This window comes from Phyllosticta citriasiana (genome assembly GCF_038021145.1).
Source record: "Phyllosticta citriasiana strain CBS 120426 chromosome Unknown IWZ02scaffold_7, whole genome shotgun sequence".
In the NCBI taxonomy this organism is placed as follows: Eukaryota; Fungi; Ascomycota; class Dothideomycetes; order Botryosphaeriales; family Phyllostictaceae; genus Phyllosticta; species Phyllosticta citriasiana.
The window spans coordinates 1,891,779-1,913,581 of record NW_027117284.1 but is presented as its reverse complement, the minus strand read 5'-3'; the positions used below and the strand labels follow the sequence as shown (position 1 = coordinate 1,913,581).

The 21,803-nt window shown below is 54.4% G+C and overlaps 7 protein-coding genes across 7 annotated transcripts; 3 read left to right on the top strand and 4 right to left on the bottom strand.

The window, feature by feature from the left end:
- Positions 1–617: 617 nt before the first annotated feature.
- On the bottom strand, positions 618–1,205 carry IWZ02DRAFT_285277 (uncharacterized protein). The gene has a single exon (XM_066763700.1). The coding sequence runs from the start codon at positions 1,108–1,110 to the stop codon at positions 760–762; it is 351 nt and encodes a 116-aa protein (XP_066622661.1). The 5' UTR covers positions 1,111–1,205; the 3' UTR covers positions 618–759.
- IWZ02DRAFT_285278 (uncharacterized protein) lies at positions 1,206–3,103 on the bottom strand. Its single transcript, XM_066763701.1, has one exon. It carries the CDS (start codon positions 2,750–2,752, stop codon positions 1,301–1,303), a length of 1,452 nt encoding a protein of 483 aa, XP_066622660.1. The 5' UTR covers positions 2,753–3,103; the 3' UTR covers positions 1,206–1,300.
- IWZ02DRAFT_285305 (uncharacterized protein) lies at positions 3,088–4,348 on the bottom strand. The gene is made up of 2 exons (XM_066763702.1): positions 3,726–4,348; positions 3,088–3,639 (listed from the first exon to the last, which is right to left on the bottom strand). The coding sequence occupies exons 1-2, from the start codon at positions 4,104–4,106 to the stop codon at positions 3,424–3,426; spliced, it is 597 nt and encodes a 198-aa protein (XP_066622659.1). The 5' UTR covers positions 4,107–4,348; the 3' UTR covers positions 3,088–3,423.
- A 164-nt stretch (positions 4,349–4,512) lies between these two features.
- Positions 4,513–8,133, top strand: IWZ02DRAFT_520393 (fungal-specific transcription factor domain-containing protein; the record flags this gene model as incomplete). The annotated part of the gene is made up of 3 exons (XM_066770766.1): positions 4,513–4,855; positions 4,902–7,419; positions 7,471–8,133. The coding sequence occupies 3 exons, from the start codon at positions 4,513–4,515 to the stop codon at positions 7,865–7,867; spliced, it is 3,258 nt and encodes a 1,085-aa protein (XP_066622658.1). The 3' UTR covers positions 7,868–8,133.
- Positions 8,134–8,906: 773 nt separating this feature from the next.
- IWZ02DRAFT_378549 (CobW/HypB/UreG) lies at positions 8,907–10,478 on the bottom strand (the record flags this gene model as incomplete). Its single annotated transcript, XM_066764993.1, has 5 exons — positions 8,907–9,275; positions 9,334–9,929; positions 9,988–10,024; positions 10,067–10,137; positions 10,334–10,478. The coding sequence occupies 5 exons, from the start codon at positions 10,476–10,478 to the stop codon at positions 8,907–8,909; spliced, it is 1,218 nt and encodes a 405-aa protein (XP_066622657.1).
- A 180-nt stretch (positions 10,479–10,658) lies between these two features.
- Positions 10,659–12,062, top strand: IWZ02DRAFT_285165 (uncharacterized protein). Its single transcript, XM_066763698.1, has 3 exons — positions 10,659–10,988; positions 11,055–11,444; positions 11,529–12,062. Exons 1-3 carry the CDS (start codon positions 10,893–10,895, stop codon positions 11,682–11,684), a joined length of 642 nt encoding a protein of 213 aa, XP_066622656.1. The 5' UTR covers positions 10,659–10,892; the 3' UTR covers positions 11,685–12,062.
- Positions 12,063–14,557: 2,495 nt separating this feature from the next.
- IWZ02DRAFT_285206 (uncharacterized protein) lies at positions 14,558–20,462 on the top strand. Its single transcript, XM_066763699.1, has 3 exons — positions 14,558–14,839; positions 14,904–16,224; positions 16,277–20,462. Exons 1-3 carry the CDS (start codon positions 14,818–14,820, stop codon positions 20,376–20,378), a joined length of 5,445 nt encoding a protein of 1,814 aa, XP_066622655.1. The 5' UTR covers positions 14,558–14,817; the 3' UTR covers positions 20,379–20,462.
- The last annotated feature ends 1,341 nt before the right edge of the window (positions 20,463–21,803 follow it).

Genomic DNA, 21,803 nt, shown 5'->3' with positions numbered 1-21,803 from the left:
GACCCATCCTACTCACATCCAGTCCAGTCCTCCAATCCAATCCTCTCCCAACCCTCCCGGCGTCAACTGTCTTTCACCGACCGACCAACCTCATTTCTTTTGTTCGCTCCAATCAGCCGCACCCAAAAACCAACTAAAAGGTGCAACGCACAGCCAACCAGCGCCGTGGGACGAGCCACCAAGCACCGCCCTCCTCCTTTTTCCTTTCCAGTTTCTTCATCGCATTGGATGGTGGAGCTGCTTGTGTTGCTTTTTATTTTGCCCCCTCCTTCTCTGTTGCCTGCATCCTTCCAGTCGGTGTGTCAGTCTCTCCGGCACCGGAAAGCGAGCGAGCGAGCGAGCGAGCGGGTCGGCAACGCCGTTCCCGTTTTTCTTGCTCATTGCTCACTGCTCAGTCCCTTCGTCTTGTCCATTATGCACGAAAGATTGGATGCGGAAACAGAGACGGGAGTGTGTCTGGACGGTCCTGCCGTAACTGGCTAGAGAGATACTGCAGCCTCACGGGAGTGACAACATGGTGCCTGCCTCCCGCACCCGCAACCGCGTGCGTGCGTGCGTGCATAAACGATGTTTTCTTCCGGATGAAGGGCAGGGCAACAAGAATAAGGGCGGAGAAAGAACGGCGGTTGTGACAAGACAGGATAGGACAGGGGCACAAAGAGATTGTGCATGTGTGGATGCACCTCGCATTCGCACCTCTCCACACCACCTCTTCCTTCATCACCACCACCACCACCACCAACACCATCGGCCCCTTTGCTATTCTCCCCACGTCGACTTGCTTGCTTCTTTCACTCTCTCGTGGTCGATACGGTAGGGCTGACGGCGGTCTGCGTCCGACTCCGAAATCCGCGGAAAATGAAAAACTGTCCTTTCCTTCGCCACAGCGGCTGTGGCGGCCGGATGGACTTGCTTGATAGGCGGAAAGCGCAGATGGGGCGCTGCGCCCGTTTTGCTTCTTCTGACGGCTGCTTCTGTGGCTGAGATGGTGCGCAAGGGTGGCCCGCCGATGTAGTTGTGTACCATGGTGGACGCTGGACAGGGCGAGCAGGAGACGAGACGAGACGCGACAGACGAGATGCACAATCTCCAGAGCACATTGGACGCCATTGCGCCTGCGATCACGTATTCAGGCTTGGTGTTGTTCAGACGCGTTTCGACGTCGGCGACTCCGGGACCCGATTAGAAAAACAAACGACGGTCAAGACGCGCGAGTCGCGAGACTTTGTTGGTGCCGCGACACCGGCGTGGTGTATGTGTGTAAGGCAGAGACAGACTTTTTGCGTGCGCCGGCCTGAGCTCAGTACCAGCTGTGGCCCTCTTCGCCTTTCTTTTGGTTCTTTGGGTTCAGCGAGCGGACGCGCTGGCCCGGGATGAAGTCGCCCGTCTGGCTCTCAAACGTGCCGGAGATGGCGCGCCTGCCAATCGTCTCGAACGAGTCGTACTCTTCGTTGTCGCCCTTGCATGCCGCCCACTCGGCTGTGGCGGGCGTCGTCCCGTCTCCCAAGTCGCTCCACCGCGTCACCGAAATCGCTTGCTTGAACTTTTGCGCCCGGTCGCTCTTGTCCTCGGCCAACTTCAGCTCGACAAGGTACTCGGTCGGGCACTCTGGGCATCGCCGTATCGACCGGCATTCGGGGCACTGGCTGGCCACGCGGAGCGCCGTCAGCGGCGCGTTGGCTTTGCGCATCGTGTCGATGCGCCGCTGGAACTGCTGCTCGGGTCCGCTCCCTGTCTGCGGCTTGGGCAAGTGGTTCAGCGCGCACTTGCACAGATTCGTCAGCTCACCGTCTTTCCAGTGCGCGCACACGGAAAAGTACGGCGAGTAGTCTTCGCGCGAGAAGAGGAGCGTGCGCTGGCCTGAGGGTGGAAGACCTGGGGTTGCAAAGGTTTGGCTAACGACTCGCAAGAGCAGGTGTCCCTTGACGACATGGTAGCGTGTTTGATGTGACCATCCGCTGTCGGGGTCCTTCCAGCGCTTGAAAAGCTCCTCGCTTGGGATGCCATACTGCGGTCCAAAACGATGGGCACGCATGACAAGCTGAACAAACGTGAAGGGGAGATTTCGGTTTGGGGTGAGACGAATGCGAGATGGTGGCAGCAAAGGGTTTTGCGCATTTGGACATTCGAACAGCGGGTTGAGGATGGTCGGGGGCTTGAGAGTTTCCTGACCGGGTTGGATGCGCAAGTGGAACTTTGCGCAGGGGAAGCACAGCAGGTGGGCAGGCATCGAACGGTCTAGCCTTGCCAAAAATTCAGCCCTATGCTGGCGATTCTCTTCCAGCCTGAGTTTCTCCCAGGGTCCAGGTCCAACACGCTCAAAAAGCAGCTTGGTTGCGAAGACCAAGCTGGCGGCGTCGGCGAGCTGCAGATGGCCAGCAGTCTTGGACCACAGCTCTGAGGATAAGCTCGCGACTAGAGGCTCTCCAGGCTTGCGGTACTCGTCGTGCTCGACATAGTAAGCCTGGCCTACTGATTCAGAATTGTCTTGGAGACCATGCATGAGGGCAGTAATGTCCTTGCGCTCCCCGGTCGACTTGTCAATGAGGTCGGGGGCGGCACGCATGGCGCCATCATGGTAGTGAACCGATGTAGCAGTTTGAGGTCGGGAAGCCTCACTGTCCAGGCGCGCGACTTCGGGGCTCGTGTGGTCTGGCGGTGGCTTCTTTGCGAGGCGGCTTCGACTCTTTTTCGGTCTGAGGGCAATTCTCAAGCGAGCTCCCAGGCCGATGGGCGGCGCGGAATCTGCCATGATTGGGGACGGGTGGGGATACAGAGTCGAGGTGCATGATGGGAATTTGGAGGTCGTGGAGATAGGTACGTTAGGGAGAGGGCATGCGGATCTTATGTCATCCCGACGGTGCCGACAGAAAGAGTGGAGCCGATGGACGGAACTCGGCCGTGTACCACTCGCTCGGGGCCGATGGTTTCTGTCACCCGGACCGCTGGGTCCTCGACTTGCACTGTTGTGTGTGGGTTCAACTTTAAGCCATCCTCCAGCAGAATCACAGCTTCCATGGCAAATTCGAACATCCCGCGCCTTTGGGGCCCAAGACAGCTTGGTTGCAATGGTCGTCACTCACTCAAGCAATGCCATTGCCATGCCTAGCCCTAGTCCCAGGGCGTTCCTGACGAGCAAAATGCACACTGTCTTGCAAGAATCCTGAAATCTCGGGACCATTCTTTCCTCCCCCTGCTAGCGGACGAGAGGCAACCAAAGGAAACCGACCGTGCAGGTCAGTCGACGCCACGAGGAGTTGCTTGGGCTGTCAATTCGTCAATTCACAAAATCCAGGGCGAACAGTCATCCTGGGCCGTCTATCAAGGTCCGATTGTTTTGGGAGGCCCAAACAGTGAAACGCAGCAAATGACCACCACTTGGAGCCGTCTTTATTGACTCATGCTTTCGGCTGATCGACCTGATCATCTTGGAGGCTGGTGGTGATGGCAATGAGGTTGCCACAAGATGTGTGGCGCAACCGCGGCAGAGTGACGACGCCCGGTGATGGCCTTTACGTATGCCGATACGTTTGTGGACTCGTGCATGAAGAATCTGAGGCGTGTCCGAAAAAGGTGGATGAGAATGCACAGGGATGGCCAAAAAAGCAAAAGAGGCAGGCCGAAATGGTGCTGGAGCGTCTGATCGGAACGTCTGTCAGCGCCGAGGCGAGGCGGACCGAAACGAACCAGCGGTGGGCGAGGACGGGCACGTGGAGGAGACGTACTGATTGACATCTCGAAGTTGTGACGGAGATGTTCGACGGACATGGCGGTGCAGATGATGGTGGTGAGGGAGATGAGGTCGGCTTCGAGTCCCCACGCTTCCCCACGCCATGCCGCGACTGTGGGGGAGCGAGCGTTGGACCCATAGGCAGAGTGACGTGCAGGGAGGACCTGGACATCTCTATTGCATCGGCCGTGGCAGACGCAGCGCCATGGGCCGGGTCTGGCGTCGTCTCCCAGTTTTTAATTCGCGGATGCGGCGGGAATGTCACCCATGGCCTCGTCCGACTTGACCTGACTTTCCCCACGCCCTGCGGCACGAGCCACCGGATCGACATCGCCCGGTCCCAGACGTCCATCCATCTGCCCATCCGTCCATCCATCGTCCCTCAACACCAAAAAAAAAAATAAAAAAAAAACTCCCAGGGTCCTGTCCTGGCTTGGCTGCTCCCAAGGCCCTCCCCTGTCCCTACCAGTCGCGTCCTCGTCCCAGACGTCAACTTGCGCTAGCCTCTCTCGCCGTCGATCGCACCGCATCACCACGCCTTCTTATCCACTCTGCCCCACCGTCCTCCACCTCTCTCCTCTGGCCCACGCTTTCATCCCATCGCCGACCTCCTCTCTTGTGCCACCAAACCTCCAAATCCCCAAACTGTGGGTCGGCGTGCTACCCGAACGCCAAACTCGCCTGCCCCTCCCGACCTCGCCCTCACCACCGCCCGCCGCGGCTACCCACGGGTGAGACTGCGCTTTTGACAGCCCTTTGCCCTTTGCGACGTCACGCGAGCAATGACGGCGCAGATACTGCCACCACAGGCTGGAAACCCACTCGCATTCGGCAACCCGCCCAACGTGCAAGCATCGCTATCTACGCACGCCGCGCCGCAAGAATACCCCCAAGACATGACGAGTCCCAACTCCGACCAGAGCCGAGGCCGCCGTCGCGACAGAGACGACGAGAGCGCCGACGACCAAGACAATCACGGCAAAGCATCCGCGGATGCCACGCCTGGAAACTCGCGAAAGCGCAGGCGGAGTCGCAAGGGCTTGGACAAGAAGTTTGAATGTCCCCACGAGGGCTGCGGCAAGAGCTATTCGAGGGCAGAGCATCTGTACAGACATCAATTGAATCGTCGGTCGTCTCCACCATCTGCAAGCCGCGGCACTGACAGCCACAGACAACCCAAAGCAAATATACTACTGCGACTTTCCCGACTGCCACCGCTCATTCGTCAGACAGGACCTGTGTGCTAGACACAAGGAGAGACATACGGCAAGGGGATCGCAACTGCTGCGCAAAGACACCTTCTTGCACAACATCAACCCAATCGTCGCTAGCGCCATGGCCAACAGAAATGCGAAAATGGTCAAGACTGACACTTCGCCGCTAGTGAGTGCGCAGAATGACATGTGCCGAAACATGCTGAACAGGTCTCAGAATCAGCCAGTCGCCGATCCGTCGTACATGTCACAATCGCCTGCCAATGCTGTGGGACCGTCAGCAAGGCTAGGATCAGCACAATACAGCACCCCAATGCAGTCCGCAGTTGGCATGCCAGCGCCGGAAAGCCCCTCGACACGGCGAAGTAGTATTGATGCGTGGGCTTCCGCCAACATGTCGATGCCAGACGCACGCCAGAGAAGTTCGTCAAGCTATGGGACCTCTCAGCGATCATCTAGCTTTGACAACCTGGGAAACTCGGGATCCCAATTTTCTCCACACCAAACCAGTCAGGGGTTTACCTCACCGCAAATGCACAAACAGGGAGGAGCCGTTCAGACGGTCAACATGAGTTCGCCGTTCGTTACCGGTTCAATCACGGCCACACATCTCAACAACCAGTCGAATTCATCTTCGGGATATTCGCAGAAGAAGGCGGCACCAAGCATGACTTCTCTACCACCACCGGGATTCCCCCATGTACAGTCCGCCCAGGCAACCCCACAAAATTTCGTCATGCCACCCTCAAACAACATGGACCCGATCAACAATCCTGCCGACGTGCAGATGTTGGACAACTTTGCACCGAATTACTCGATGCCCGTCTTTGGAGGAGAAGGATACAGTCGATCTCCTTTTGCCATGGCGGACGACTTTACAGCTTGGCTGTTCAACGAGTCTAGCTTTGGTCCCGGCCAGTCGCCCATGGCATACTCTTCGGGCAGCGTACCAAGCATGCCTGGATCGGGATCTAACTTCGGAATGCCAACCCCATTCTTTGGCTTCGATGCAAGTGCAAATGCATATTACAACCAACCTGCACCTCCTCACCAGCCCATGTCAGTCAGCAGTATCCTCGACACTAGTCTCCCCGAGTCGGCACTGTCAGAAGAAAAGCGACAGCAGCTCCTCGACTTGATAGAGGCACGCTTCAACGAGACTCACCACCAGCCTGTCAAGAAGCAAAAAGAAGAATTCCTCGAGGGCAACAAGGACGATGACAATCATGTGCTCAGCTTGAAGATGATGCAGACGTACATCGGCTCCTACTGGGTCCACTTTCACACTCAACTTCCCATATTGCATCGGCCAACATTTAACGCAGCAAGTTGTCCTCCGCTGCTTTTGTTGGCCATGATGGCGCTAGGGGCGTCCTGTCTGGAGAAGAGCTTCGGCTTGGAAGTTACGACAATGTGTTCGGAACTTGCAAATTTCATTGCATGGCATCTTAGGTGGGAAATTTTCATGGACGCCGACTTTAGGCCACCGGCGAAGCTGTGGGTGTTTCAAGCACTCATCCTCCTAGAGTGCTTTGAGAAGATGTACTCCACGCGACCTCTCCATGAGCGCGCCCACATTCACCATGCAACAACTTTGACGTTGATGCGACGAGGCAGCTCGCTGATTGGCAGGTCACCTCTGGAATCGCCACCCAGCGCAAAGGACAGCAGGCATGGTTCCGTGTCAGCAACCACTGCGCAAGAAGAGTGGTGGGATCAATGGATCACCAACGAGGCGACACGACGAGCAGCCTTTGCCGCCTTTGTAATTGACTCGATACACGCAACAATGTTTGGCCACTCTGCCGTCATGGTTGCGCATGAAATGCGCTTGCCGCTTCCCTGCGACGAGGCTCTGTGGTCAGCCACCAGCGCGCAAGAAGTAGGACGAGTGGAGTCCAGTCTTCGCAGCAATGGCATTAAGCCCATAACGTTCCTCGATGGTCTGAAGAAGACTCTCAGCGGCCAGGCCGTCCGGACAAACTCGTTTGGCCGCACCATCCTCATGGCAGGTCTCTTGAGCGTAAGCTGGCATATGACGCAGCGAGACCTCCAAGTCAGTTCGCTGGGGGCATCACAAGCGCTCGGTGGCCGGGACAAGTGGCGAGGCAGCCTGACGCGGGCCTTTGACTTTTGGAAGCAAGACTTCGACACGTCGCTGTCCAAAAACGGGGACCTCTCATCGCCGGCGTCGGCATACACGTACAACACGGGCATCATCGATGAAAACGTCTTCGAGTCGCGCACCGTGCTGCATCACCTGGCGCACATGGCCATGCACGTCGACATTGTCGACTGCCAGATCTATGCCGGGGCGACGCGCCTGCTGGGCCGCAACATTGGCCCGCAAGACTACGCTGGGGCGCAGCGGCGCATGAAGGAGCACTGGGCGCCGTCGGCGCGCGCGCGTGACGCAACCTTTTACGCGCTGCGCTTCCTCAGCCAAGTCCTGATGCCGGCGGACCACCGCAGCGCGTCGTCGCCGGCCCTCAGCTCGTCGTCGCGCGCGGCGCACCAGCACCACAGCGCAGGCGGCGCCGCCGGTCCCCAGACGCCCGACACGGCCGCCGGCTTCACGTACTCTGCGCGCGAAGACTTCCTGCTCAACCGTCCTTGGGTACTGTACTTCGCATCGCTCATCGTGTGGGCTTACGGCTTCGCGCTCGACGGGCCGCTGTCGGCGCCGTACGACGACCTGACGTCGCGCGAGGCGCTCGTCCGCGACATGCGCGGCTTCCTGCGGCGCGTGGGCGGCGTGTCGGCGCCGGACGAGCTCGTCAAACTGAGGGACCGCAACGCGTGCATTGGCCTGCTCGTGCTGCTGCGCGACATGTTTGTCAAGACGCGCTGGGAGCTGCTGCATGAGGCGAGTCGGCTGCTGGGCAAGTGCATTGAGATGTCGGCGCCGGGGGAGAAGTATTGATGACTACTACACACTGTCAACGGGAATGCAAGCAAGCGCGCAAGCACGCAAGCAAGCAGGCGATGTATGGACTGATTCTTCCTTTCTCGTTTTCCCTTTCTTCTTTGCTCTTCCCCTCCCGTTGTTGTTTTCCAATCCTTTTCTAAGCCGTCGCTTTTTCATACCGGCGCAGCGGGCGATCTTTCCTCTTCTCCTTCTTCCTTTCTCTTTCTCCTTATATGTACATGGATGGATGGATGGATGAATACCTACATACTCTCCTCAACGCCCATCTGATTCCTTGCTGCGTTCATTTCGCTGCGGGTGTCGTTGCTTCTTTTTGGGATTTGGGTTTGGGCGGTGGATACCTCATACACAGGTACATATTCTCCCGTACGTACCGTATCGTACCGTACCGTACAGTACTTACATCTATCTGGATTTGCCGTTTTATCAACGTTGTCTTCAATTTGTTACGGGTGTCATTGTGCTGCTCATCTGTGGGATGATGGATGAGTGGATAGTGAGGGGGTAGGTAGGGTGGCGGTGGTGTAGGTATGTAGTGTAGGTTGTGTAGTGGCGGGCAGGGTATATACATGGCGGACAACGACTTTTCCAACCCGGCTTCGATTGGTCTTGTGGCTTGTTCTTCTCTTCTCCTGTCTTCTCTTCTCTGGTATCCTGTTTCATGGCATCGTAAGTGAGTGAGTGAGTGAGTCGTCTTCATTGCCATTGCCATTGCCAGCGTCTTCGTCGTTGTATCTGGGTAGTCGTCTCCACACACATGCGCGACGAACCAACCTCATCGTTCTGGCTGACAAGAGAGAATCCAGATGTGGACTTGAAAATTTGGGGCACTTGTCCTGAGGTGTTCTTGAGCATTTTATACTCACTTCTATCAATGCCGTTGCTTTTGCCCTCTCAAAAACTCCGCGCACCATGCGTGCCGTACCATGTCGTATATGCATCTCCCACGGTCGGTAGCCACAACTCCGCTTCTTCCAACGACGGCAACAACGACAACCAAACACATGCGTCCTACCTCGACCTTTTTTCTAAACTACACCCCCAACGTCCTCATCAAACTCCGCCCAAACACGTCAGCATCAACGCTGCGCCCAATCAAGACAATCTTGCCGCTCTGGCCCTGCGCACTGCCATCACCACTGCCAGCCGGGGGGCTGTCCTTGGCGTCCAGGATCTCAAACACCTCGCGCACGCCCTGGATGAGCTTGAGCGGTGAGCCGTCGGCCATGGGCACGCGGCCCTTGGTGCGGTGGATTTCGAACTTGGGGGATTGGTAGTCGCTGGCCGCGTCGTCGGCGGCCGGCAGCGTCTCGTCCCAGAGCACGGAGCGTAGCCAGGCGTCGAGGGCGTCGAGGCCGGCGGCAGAGAGCGGCGGGATGGGAATCGTGATTGTGGCGATTGTCTGTGGAAAGTCAGTCTGCTTTCGGAGGCTTGTGATTGGGATGGAAATGGGGCCGTACGGGGTCGAGATGGCTGTGTCCTTTGGCTGCAAAGTCGAGTTCTTCGGCGCCGACGGCGTCATATGCGTGCAGGTCGAGCAGCACGCCTTCGAGCTGCGGTACTTGGCTGTGGTTCGTAACGTGAATCTTTGCCAGGGCATTGATGGCGCGGATCCGCTTCTCGACGTCAGCCAGCTCCTGCGGCGTGACGAGGTCGCTCTTGTTGATGACGACAACATCGGCGTGCGAAATCTGCAAATGCGCGGTTGTGAGTTCCGGTCCGTCGTGGTCGTGGTCGTCCGCAGCCGGTGCGGGCCGCTCGTCCAGGCTCTTGAGGATGTTTTTGGCATCGACCAGCGTGACGATGCCGTCGAGGTAGATGGAGCTGCCCAGACCCTCGTCGACCCAGAATAGCGGCGCGATGTTGCCCGGGTCGGCCAGGCCCGTCGTCTCGAGCAGGATGTAGTCGAAGGCGCCGCGCCGCTCCATGAGCGACTCAATGGCCGTCACGCCGGCATCTTTGACGGTGCAGCAAAGGCAGCCGTTGGCCAGGTCCAGCCATTCTTGCACCTGCGATCCCTCTTTGGAGACGGTCAGGGTCTTTTCAATGTCGGCAGCTGGGGTGGTGGTCGTCAGTCAGATCCATCTAGGGGCAGCATGAGGAGATGGCTTTACAGTCTCCAAATTCTAGCCAGAAGTCAGTTGGGTTGGGCTTGGCGGTGTTCGAGGGGGATTACAAGCCATTGAGGATGACGGCAATTTTCTTGCCGTGGCGCTCGTTGAGAATGTAATTCAACAGCGTAGTCTTGCCGGCGCCGAGATAGCCTGGGCAAACGTCAGTCGTTTTTTACCGCGTGGGGAAGGACGGAAGGGAGCAACGGTGCGGAAATTGGAAGCGGGGAACAGCTGGTTCGGTAGCCCCGAAGGCCGATTGATTGCAAAGCCGTACGACTAGTGGTACGGCAGGCGGGAAATGGGCGCCAGAAAGATAGGAGTGGCCCCGAAATGCATAGATACCTACCGGTGACAACGGTGATGGGGACTTTGACAAGGGACAGGTCCTGGACGTTGGTGGAGAGTTGGTCGGAGGTGGGGTTGTCGGGGGCCCCAGATGGCTCAGTAGCGTCGACCAGCAGCGGAGGAGCGTCGTCTTCGTCAATATCCATTTTGCCAGGGCAGTACATGCAATGGTGGAGCTGGTCCGGAGGGGGTTTCGCTGACGATGATGTCGACTCCATTCGGCAGCGGAGCAGTCCAGTGCCGAGAAATTCGTTATCGATAGACTGACTCCGGGGATTTGATTTGATTGGCGCGCGGGCCCTTTGGTGCCATGACGCGCGTAGCGACTTGAAACGGGTCGCGCCCCAGATTCCGGTTGCCTCGAAACCCACGGCAAGAGGGAGTCAGTCGTCCTGAGGCCAACTGGACCGTTTACTTCCTTGAGCCCTTACCTTCGGTTGTCTTCCTCGCCTCTGTCACTCGTTTGCAGACTACCACCAATTCCAATCCAGACCACGACCTCCATCACTACCACCACCACCACCACCACCACCACCACCAACACAATCAATCAATCAATCATGCCGTCGCCAATCGTCAACGCCACCCTCCAAGCGGCGCTGCTGTCCTCCATCTCCAACATCCTCGCCCAAATTATTGATGCATACAAGGGCAACGTATGCCGCCCACTCGCTGCTCCCACCCGCCATCCACTCCGCTAATCCGCCTGGCTCGACAAACAGCGGCCCTTTGCCTTCAACATTGTCGAGTTCCTGCGCTTCGTCGTTCTGACTTTCATCACCGCCCCGCCCAACTACCACTGGCAAGGCTTCCTCGAGCGCACCTTCCCGGCCTACGCGCCCTCGGGCGGCAAGCCCCAGTACCACGAGCTGGCCGACCGCGACGTCGAGGCCGTCGCCGAGAGTAAGACCTCGGTCGACGATGGCAGCTACGTCTACGCCGCCTCGGAAGACAAGGACCACAAGCCCAAGCTCAACTGGAAAAACACCATGACCAAGTGGTTCATTGACTGCATCACCATGGGCGCCATCATGAACACGGTTGCCTTCTTGGTTCTCATGGGCATCATGAAGGGCCAATCGAGCGCGCAAATTGGCAACAATATCCGAAGCGTACGTGGTGCCTGTTCACTCCCCCCCCCCCCCCCCCCCCCCCTCGCTTCTATTTCTGGACCCCCTTAACTTTGTTACCCACAGGAGACCATTCCAATCATCGTTGCCGGTTACAAGGTCTGGCCTTTTGCCTCCATCATCAACTTCACCCTCATCCCCGTCGAGCGCCGCATCGTCTTCCTTAGCGCCATCGGCCTGTGCTGGGGCGTCTACATGTCGCTGGTCGCCGCGCGTGTCTAGTAATCCCGGCTTCTCCTTCTCCTCCTTCCTTCCGCAACTTTCCAAACTTTTTTTTCCGCCAACAAACGGACCCAGTCCGCTGGAACAAGCCTGTCTCGCTCCCGCCGGCCGGTGCCAAACGCGGCATCCTTCCCACGAAAGGAGCTCTGCTGCGGCGGCACAAAAGCGCCATTTTCTCCGATTAGACTTTTACGCTTTAGAACCTTAAATTCCGGGGCTGGGCTGCCGACCGTGTAGGTTCGGCCCGACCTGCCCGTTCTGTTTGTGACACCACCAGACACTTTTACTTCCTTTTGTACTCTGGGTAAACCACCTGGGTCTGCTTCTGAATCTTTCTTTTCACGGCGTTTGGCACGAGTAGACTGGGAACGTATGAACAACGGCACCAGGGACCTGTGACGGATAGCCCTCAGTCGGGTCAGGGTTTTCTATTCCATGTGCGATTATCGATGCTGGTACGGAGTACTTAGCGCATCCAGGGAAAGGGGCGGATGCAACGGTTGTTATTTTTCTTCGCGCAACGCAACGGCACCATCCTTTTTTTCGTCAACGAGGCAGCAACGTTTCTTTTTCTTTGGTCGGCATGCAAGCAAGTGGCCAAGGGGAGCGCTTCTGCTGACTGTGGTACATAGAACGCAACGCTTCGCTTTCCTGAATGATGGAGCGCAAAGATGCGAGGCTGAAGCGAGCCAATGTTATACACACTGAACCAACTGGGAAATCAGCATTGCGACTTGGAGCATATGTAACGACGCCATGCGAAAACGGAGACAAAAACACGAGAGAACAAAAAAAAAAAAAAAAATAGTTGTTGATCGTTTCTTCCCCAGAACATCACGCCCACATCTTGGTCCCAGCGTAGCACATCGCCACCGCATCACCCGCACATCTGTACATCTGCACGTCTACCGCGCGAACGGGCGGGAGGGGGTGATCAATGTGGTCCAGTCCTCGTATGCGCTGGGGATCTGGATCTCCTGCTCTCCACAGGGCCACGGCGGTGCTTGGGTTGGTCTCCGCTGTTGTGAGGGTACCCGATGAGCTGGCAGATGGGGGCGCAGTGCATGATCGTCACCGCGATGATGTCACGCCTGCTGGGTCGTCGCTTCGTCGCGCGATGACACCTGATGTGCCTGTCTTTCTGGAGAAAGAACTGTTTTCGCGTCGTCTGCGTGTGGGTGATGGGACTATCGATGGTCGAGAATCACCTTGGCTGTTCGTGCAGTCGATGCTGCTGGACATCCTGGTCATAGCCCGGTAGGTGTCCCAAAAGCGACAGCTCCTCGGTCTCATACACGCTTCTCAATGGCTTCTCCACGGTTGCAGAAGTGGTGCTGAATGATTGCTGCTGCATTGACGCTGCTGGGGCGCTGGACGGCAGCTTGCAGGGTGCAGCCGCGTTACAGGGACATGCAATTTCTTTTGACCCTGTTTATACCCACCCTTTGAGTATCTCGAGTTCCGTTCTCTCTGCGATGTCGCTCTGCGCAGTCGCGGTGGCGTGGCCGACCGGGATTGGATCGCCCGTTTCGTGAAAAGTCACTCGGAGAGCTTGGTACTGTCGCTGGGGCCGTCGCCGTCTGTCCGGAGGCACCGGAGGCCTCCTCACTGAGGGTGGTTTTCGTGACCGCTGCACCTTGTAGATGTGAGAGGGATGAAGAGGGACACGACCCAAAGAAACAATGATCATGTTCGAAGGTGCCGGCGCACGCATGTGTATCCTGAAAAGGTGGAGGAAGCCTCTCCGTCCCTCAAGCAGACAGGAGCCTGGAAGGTCTCTCGATGCTGAATTCTTATGCAGATCAATACCACTCTTTCTCTGCGCCCTTCGTCCAACCTTTCTTTTTGCTGCGTGGACGACGTCTTTTCGCGCCAAGGCTTTGAGCGTGTCTATCAGGCTGCAGTGGATCTCGATGAACAGTGCGGGTATGCGGTCTGGTTTGGGAACGGGTTTGTGCGTCAGCCTTTTCCAGCCTTGCAGCCTTGGCTAGACAGTGGCGGATCATGTGGGGGCTGCGAGGAGAAAATTGGCGTCTTCGAGGGATTTTGGGCGCCCGCGCGAGTATGTGATAGAGGTTGCAGTACACAGAGGCGTCGGCAGTTGCAGTTCAAGTTGTAACTGACAGCCGGCTCACAGAGGAGGTGGTGCGCAGGTCGTCGTCGTTTGGCTCGAAGCTTCTGAATAATGTTGGAGTCGAAGAACGGTGAGAGGTCAAGTCGGAGTTGAAGGGAGACAAGAGGTGATGGGAGCGCTGCAAGAAGTGGAAGGTGCAAAAAATGTCATGTGTGCTGACTGGATCTGGCAGTTGCTCAACCACAAGCGACGATCACCCATGCGCCTGCAAGATGATACAAGAAAAACATCCAACCCTGCACGCAGCGAGGCATACGGCGAAAGTTCTGACTGCCATGCGGTGGAGCTGGTCACCTGTTCGTCCTCCGACTCTATCGCCCGAACATTGTTCCCCTTCCTCTTTCTCTGAGGAGGCTGGAATCGTTGCTGACGATGCCACTGCGAATGACGGCTTGATCATCGGTAAGCGGAACCCCACGCCGTCCTGATAGCTTGATTGGCATATCAAGAGTTCGTTGACAGATCGGAAGCGAAGTCATGGCAACCTCAACTCTCAAAGGGTTCAAGAAACCTCCAACCGCTAACCGCAAATACCCACCTACGCCCGGAGCGCGGCCACGACGCCTGAGGATTTTCCGTCCTTAACGGGATCACTGCAAGAGTTGGGATTCTCAGGCTTACGAAGCCCAGCCCCGTCTGATCATTCACCATGTTGGATAATGTCGCTGGTCAGCAAAGGAGGTACCGTCTTGGCGGTTGACGGATTTCTGTGGATGGCTTTTCGGTAAGATTTCAGCCACTGTCAACATTGATCACTTGCATATTGCTCTTGAATTATAATTGGTTGTCAAAAATCAAACACAAGGCTAGGTATAAGCTGATATAACTCTCATTTTCTCATATTTTGAGCAATGCCGACAAAGTATTCCACCAAGTGTTGTCAAGTTCTTTCACACTTCCCCGGTCTCACGGAATGTTTACCAATGCCTCAAGAATTTGAGCCCGTAAAGCAGGCGCCTCTGTCAGAGGAAGAAAACTTCTTCACGCAGCCAACATCAGATGAGGACAGTCTGGTGCAAGAGTACATCGAGCGTAAGGAACAGACCAATTCCGAATAACTTACTAGCTTACGTCGACCCAACTAGATCAACCAATAGGTCAATGGGACCACATAGATCAGAGCAGGATCCTCAAGTCACCAGTGCAGGAGAGACAGAGACCTACGACATACAGCTCATTTGGCGAAAATGGCACAACGGCAAGTGTAACCTCCCATGGAAGGATTCTCCAGATCACGAAGTATTTCGGCGGTTTTGGAGCTTCTGGCTTCTTCAGCGTCGATTTACCGGGCATGCAGACAGGGTCTTCGGATCCAGTAGAAGCACCAGAGCGCACAGAACGTCTCTTTGAGCGTTCGACAGACTCTTCCCAAGGGCTGGGTCTTTCCGGGTCGATTATACAGGACGTGATTCCTAGGCTAAGCTTCGCCGACGATCGCTGGCCGCTCTTTGAATTTGATGCGCAGCAGTGTTCCATCGTCACACAATACACTGTCAAGGATGATGTCGTCGCTCAAAATTACGTTTTCAAATCAAAGCTACAGACCGTTGAGAACGAAAATTGCAAGAAGCAGACGACTAAGAGTCAAACTGGCAGCACCGACCAGCTATCTCTCCAAGTTCGGATAAAAGACCTCGCCATCAGGGAATTGGACCGAATACAGGCAAATGACCGATTCAACTTCGAAAGTCTCAACGATAGCAACGACAACAGAGATGCCGAGATAGAAAACTTCATACATGACCAGCGCGGCGTGTCTAAGAAGAACCAAAACGATCTCTTCGGATACAAAATCTTCCTTGGCCCGAAAAAATCCAGCTTCGTCGTTGCTCATCAGTTTGGACCATATCAAAGCATGGTCGACAAAGACATGGGCTCAGCCCTTCACGGAGGAGATTCCTCGCCATCAAAACATGTTTCATCGGCCGAAAATGACGAAGATGATGATCAAACTGTGAACCCAAAAGCTGTCGGGCTAGTCGTATCCGTTTTCATTAATGGCAAGGCCCAAGAAGCGGATCATGAGGGTTGGACTCTTCATTTCGACCCGCACAGCCAGCGAGAAATGACGATCACGATTGGCTACCGATTGCAGCTCATGTCAAATCGAGCCAACGGGTGGGGCTCTACCATGATCTCGGCTCGAAGACTTTTCGAAAGCCATCTCTACCCCGATCTTGGATACCAGCAAGGCAAATTGGTTGAAGATGAGCAACTTGACTTCATCTTCAGACGTAATCTGGAACATATTCTGTCTGTATGTGCGATAAGAAGCGACATCAAATGGAAGTGGGATCCCAACCAGGGTCTCTTCCAGCAACACAACGAGACCCACGAAAACATAGCCTCTGTTGCCATCACCTGCGGTGACATCTCAGGTCACCAGATCGAATCGACTGCAAGCTTGTAGGGATGCTGGATTTAGCAAGCGTGTGGCAAGTTTGCTAATGCATTACAGTTTTGCCTTTGAATTCCTCCTCGAAATCATGAAACTCCTCAAGAAGGATGAGAAGCACGGTCAGAATACCATTCATGAAGCATGCGGTGATCCTGAAAATGCCAGAAATATCACACAAGAGTTACACAACCATATCGCAAGCGACTCCAGAGATACTGGCCCGGCAAAGAAATGCCTCTGTCACGTCAAAAGATGCGCTAGAATCCAAAACACTTGTAAAGCTCACTTGAACTGGGTCTTCAAGAAAGCTTGGAACGAAGGCACTCATTGCTTCGTATCCTATCATTGGGCATCCGGCCAGCCGATTAGCAATGACATCAATTATTACGACTTCTCCCCTCGGCAACGTCCCGATCCACTGCCAATCATAGAGACTTTTCACTTCGCAAAATTCTTCAAGGCGACTCAACTAGAGCATCAAGAATCAACTAAGCAATCGACGAGCGATGAGAAGCGTGCTCCACAGTTGCCAGATAAGCCAGATTTGGAATCTAATGACAGAGAACTTACGTGTTTGGAATTTCTCATGACGCCAGGCCGGGACTACATTGGAGAAGCGGTCAAGAGGTGGAGGGAAGTGTTAGACAGGACAATGACGCGAGAAGAAACCGCGTTTGAGGGTATAAAAGAAAATGGAGTTGCCACATTTCATTTGGAACATCACGTTTGGACCTGGCTCGCACTGGAGTGCTTACAGCAATTGGGCCTTCAGACTGGATCGAATTCAGAGAAAGGAAAGGCGCAGTCTCTTAAGAATTCAAACCCCCTTTCAGCCGAAGCTGCTCGAGACGTTATATTGCAACGATTTCTGGTAGACGAAAAGTCCTTCCTGAAACAGAAGATAATCGCCAGCTCTCGCAATGTGCTGGGCACAAGATATCCGTTTCGACCCCGGGACACTGCGCTCATCTATGGGAGCCGTGCCGGACTCTTTGACGAAAACAAAGAATGCCTTGAAGCATGGGCGAACACACTTGGCATACAAAGATTCTACCGAGTAAGCGAGGATTCGAAATTCCAAAAGCCACTGCGATACGGACTAGAGATGCTGCTATCGTATGAGGGTTTACCTGGTAGTCGAAACAGAGATTTCAACTCGACCCAAGAATGCTTGAAAAGGGCAAGCGGGTCTCATGGTCTTTTTCCCGGCCGTATCAAGGAAAACTTTCCGACAGAGACCTTCTTCAAAGACTGTGACCACGGACTCTTCTGGCGGACAGTTTTCGAGCTTCCCTACATACTTTGGATCACGCGCGCAGGTACTGGAGACAGGATGCAATCATGGCGTTTAAAGACACTCCCGCGTGTCCCACACCGTGACATGGACCAAATCAGTGTTCCTGAGACCCTTTCGAACACGGAAGATGCCTTACAAGTATTCAAGAAAAACAAAGATCCCAAATCAGTCGATGCATTCTTTGCGAAGAAATATCTGCCACCCAGTCACTCTCTAGACTTCAGCAGAGTCCTTGAAGTATCGGAGACTTGGTTGTATAGGACCCCTGAGTTTTTGGAATCCGAGGAATACTGGATAGGGCTCATCTCCGGGAGGAAAAGCTCATTAAAAGAGATGGTGGTGTTTTGGGTCCGGATCGTGACCTATCAACACGTGCGCAATAACCAACTTATCGACTGGTTCTTCACGATGGGCGTTACCAGTCTCTTTGAAAGTATCTTAACTCCCGACGAGCGCAAAGAGCTGGTACTCCGACAGACTGAATCTGAATGGCAAAAGGAAAAAAGAGCATTCATTAAGGACGTACCACGCTCCGGATCTGCTCAAGATGGATTGAAATGGCCAAAATGGGATCTGATGGAGAACGGCGACTTTTGCCGAAGTCTGCTTGAAGTGCGAACAGCAGAGAATGCAAAAAAAAGGGTAATAGGGATTGACCGTCCTTATCACGACATTGCGGTACTTTGCTGTTGCGCCTTTACCGAGTTCAAAAGCCTGTTGGCCTTCTTCAAAAGGCACTTCAACTACCAAATGTCTTTCTTGGATGTGACAATCAGAGCAAAGAACTATTGGGAGACTGAGCTTCACCTCTCGTTCTGGCAGCTGCTTAGCGAAACCGACGACGGGGAAAGAAAAGGCCTTTTGCGTCCAGACTGCCTCGATGGCTTTGCGCTGAAAGGCAAGAAGCTCGCCCGAGCATCTATCAGTTTCCGTTTTGACGGCGACTTCTTGGATCGATACTGGACTTGCCACATTATTGAGAACTTGCCAGTTCCGGACCATGATGGCTCGTATTTACACCTGGAGCCCAAAATGGTGGTGAGACTTCCATCATACAGCCATACTCGCTCCTGGACACAGCGCAGAGTCTTTGAGCAGATGATTCTCGACCGAATGCTTTCCACAGTAGAGGTGAGCACAATTAGAATCCTGAATTTCTTCGAGTCCTTGAAAAGTCCCACATCATCAGACTCTTTCTTGAGTAGAGATTACTTCTCGTACATCAAACAGTGGAACGTAATGATTGTTGCCCTTGATAGGCTCATCCAAGACATCCATGCAATCCTGGAGCATCTCGACAGCTGGCAAAAAAGAGAGGACGCCCGAGGAGAAGAGAGGCCACGATGGACTCTGAAAGACGAGACAAAGTATAATTACACGATCAGTTTTTGGACGCGCGTGAATCATCAAAATGGGCGCGACTTGAGGTCACAATACAACAGAGCTCGGCAGTTGATGTCCCGGATTGAAAGCATTCGAGCATCTTTCCGTGACGATGTCAATCTAAGAAGTGCAGAGGATGTCCGGGTCTTTACCAGCGTCACAGTCATCTTCCTGCCGTTGGGGTTTGCTGCAGCTATTTTCAGCATGAACGGAATACCCGAGCGCTCCTTGACCACGATCATGGCCAAGACTGCCGTGACTGCTCTCTTCATTACGCTGTTCATTCTCATATGCGTCAAACTGGCGGGAGACGCAGCCAACGATATCTTCCGTGGGTTGAGAGGTACTTTGAAAGACCGGGTTATGAGAAAGAGCATCTTGTACGACAGCTACCACGACGAAAAAGGCCAGTCTAAACCTACAGACCAAGACGCTCATTCGGAAGGAGACTCTATCTACATCACGTGGCGTCTCAGAAGGCTACTTCACGGTTTGTGGCACACCTGGCATTGGGTCTCCTACTTGATGCAAGAAATTCCGGGAAGTCAATTAGCTCTAGCGTGTGGTTCACTGCATTCTTTTCGAAATTGGGAGACACAACATGCTGCCAAATGCGAGGATGCACCAAACGCCACAGGCACTGAGTCTAATGAGCCTCCAGAAGGAGCCAATAGAGGACCCGATGATCAACCCAGAGATCCACCCAAGGATCCTGAGTCCCCGGTTCGCCGCAAAAATACCGGCAGCATGGGCAACACTCCGACAAGCATCACCAGTTCCATTCCCAAGGAACTACTTGAAGGCGCTGATTCGCCGCCAGATGGCAAAGACGACGGTCCCAAGGAGAAGCCCAAAGAGTCAAGACTGAAAAAGACAACAAAGGCCACATTCAGGGCTTTAATGTTTGCAACAGTCTTTACCCTTGGCCTTCCCATCTGGCTTATACTGGGATTCAGAAATGGCGTCATGAGAACGCGCACCTGGCAATTATGCACATTTGTTTTCCACTCCGCCGCCTTTACTCTGCTCTTCCCTTTCTTCGTCCCGGTCTTCATGATCAATCTCGTCGCCCTCAACTTTATTGATGTTTTTCGTCTATTCCGAAAAATCGGCAGAAAATCCAACGAAGAAGACCAAGAAGAAGGTAACGACTCGGAGTCAAAAGACAAGGATAAGAAGAGCAGGCAGGACGAATCACAAAAGGACAAACCTGCGGACAAAGGAGAAGAACAAAACACGGCCGAGGCGGTGCTGAAAATGTGTTTGGAATATCCCGCATTTGCTCGCCCTTTTAAGGAAAAGAAACCCTTCAAAGACTTGAAAAGCGTCTATCAGAGCTTTTCGGAAATTTTCCGAGAACCGTTCGCTGAAATATGGGAGATGGTTGAAGGCTCACTGCCCTCGAAGTTGAGAAGAGCAGAAAGAGTCGGAACTGACCCAGGGAAGATGAACAAAAGTAGCGGAAGCGACGATGTAGTTTGAAGTTTGTGGCTGTCGCTTGCGCCGTGTAACGAACCGAGGTTTCGATAACAAGCCGAGGAGCAGTGGCGGAGAGGAACAAGGATGCATGGTATAACTGCAAGATGCAATGGGGACGCGGCCGGGAAGCTTCAAGACTCCTCGAGCTTGCAAACGAGAACCAGTCAGTTTTCATGAGCACGAAGGACCACCAGCATGGTAAATGACCGTACAACGCCTCGCGCCATGAATGCCGTAATTGGCAACTGACCCCGAACGCGCTGCTTCAAGCCTCAATCCACAGCAACAAGACCGGCCCTCTTCCAAGTCGAGCACCTCCCGCTGTTCCGCCCTCATAATCAGCTCCAGTACGAAATCCAGACAGTTCCACGTCGGGTGCCCGTGCGTCAGCTCCACTTTCTCCCCTACCCCGTGCAGAACTGGGACTTTGTCGACTGGCATCTGGCACACTTTGACGAGCCGGTCGACCTTGGGATCTGCGTGCGCGTCTGAAGGAGTGATCTCCATGGTCCAGTCGTTGGTCTCGTCGTTGAGGGCGTTGGTGATGAACGCGTTGATTGGCGTGTCGGCGAAGAAAGCCTAGTGCTTGAATGCGACGTCTGTGTATATTGCGATGTAGATGTCGATTGGGCTGTTGTCGTTGGGCGTCATTAAGAATGGCGGGTCCGGCTTCATCTCGATGACGACCATGTTTGCAGTGTGGAAGTGCAGAGTCCTAATTTTAACAAGCTCGGTGAAATGAGTACTTGTTCTATTCCCTTATTTCGAAGTCACTGTCTTATAAATTCCAGGACCTTTGCCCAGAGCTTGCATTGCGCATTGCTGCCTGGAATACTTGCTGTCAGCCTTCTTGATCATGGAATGAATTCTCCCATGGGAGAGGTTATGTAACAGGTCAAGAGTGACTCAGACAGAGATCGCTCAAGAATGGGCACATGAGGTGGAGTCTACTACGAACGACGAAAAGTCTTTCTTGCAATCAAACGCAGACGAACGGAGCCAGCGGGTATATAGTGTCCAATTGCGAAATGCAGCTTTGCGTACACTGCAGAAGTGTGCCGGCTAAAACTCATCTGCTGCGACGATCAGGCTGCTATTTGTGTACCAGTTGGCACGCAACAGCAAGTCATCTTGGCTTCTAGGCGCTCGGTTGGTTGTGGCTTTGTCCTGGTCGATGGTTTGGCTGCAACAAACGTCTGGTGTTGAGCTTCTTGCGAGCACAGATCATCATATGGTCTTCGCGGGCTTCTCGGATTCGGGATACCGTTTCGTCTTCTGACGCCAACGTCCTTCAAGAAGCAGCCTCCCTGTTCTTCTGTCGACCTCGACGAATTTGTAGCGCAAACAGCATTACAAGCAGTTTGGTTTCGAAATAGTTGTCGCCAATGCGACCGCCACTTACACCCGCTACGTGCGACGAGCTATAAT

Bases quoted from the DNA above. Each gene is read 5' to 3' on its own strand.
- IWZ02DRAFT_285277 (XM_066763700.1), bottom strand. From the start codon at position 1,110: ATGGCGTCCAATGTGCTCTGGAGATTGTGCATCTCGTCTGTCGCGTCT.
- IWZ02DRAFT_285278 (XM_066763701.1), bottom strand. From the start codon at position 2,752: ATGGCAGATTCCGCGCCGCCCATCGGCCTGGGAGCTCGCTTGAGAATT.
- IWZ02DRAFT_285305 (XM_066763702.1), bottom strand. From the start codon at position 4,106: ATGGATGGACGGATGGGCAGATGGATGGACGTCTGGGACCGGGCGATG. The intron at 3,640-3,725 runs GTACGTCTCCTC...CGTTCCGATCAG, and splicing joins CAACTTCGAGATGTCAATCA to ACGCTCCAGCACCATTTCGG.
- IWZ02DRAFT_285165 (XM_066763698.1), top strand. From the start codon at position 10,893: ATGCCGTCGCCAATCGTCAACGCCACCCTCCAAGCGGCGCTGCTGTCC. The intron at 10,989-11,054 runs GTATGCCGCCCA...CTCGACAAACAG, and splicing joins TTGATGCATACAAGGGCAAC to CGGCCCTTTGCCTTCAACAT. The intron at 11,445-11,528 runs GTACGTGGTGCC...TGTTACCCACAG, and splicing joins TTGGCAACAATATCCGAAGC to GAGACCATTCCAATCATCGT.
- IWZ02DRAFT_285206 (XM_066763699.1), top strand. From the start codon at position 14,818: ATGAGGACAGTCTGGTGCAAGA. The intron at 14,840-14,903 runs GTACATCGAGCG...CGACCCAACTAG, and splicing joins GAGGACAGTCTGGTGCAAGA to ATCAACCAATAGGTCAATGG. The intron at 16,225-16,276 runs GTAGGGATGCTG...AATGCATTACAG, and splicing joins ATCGAATCGACTGCAAGCTT to TTTTGCCTTTGAATTCCTCC.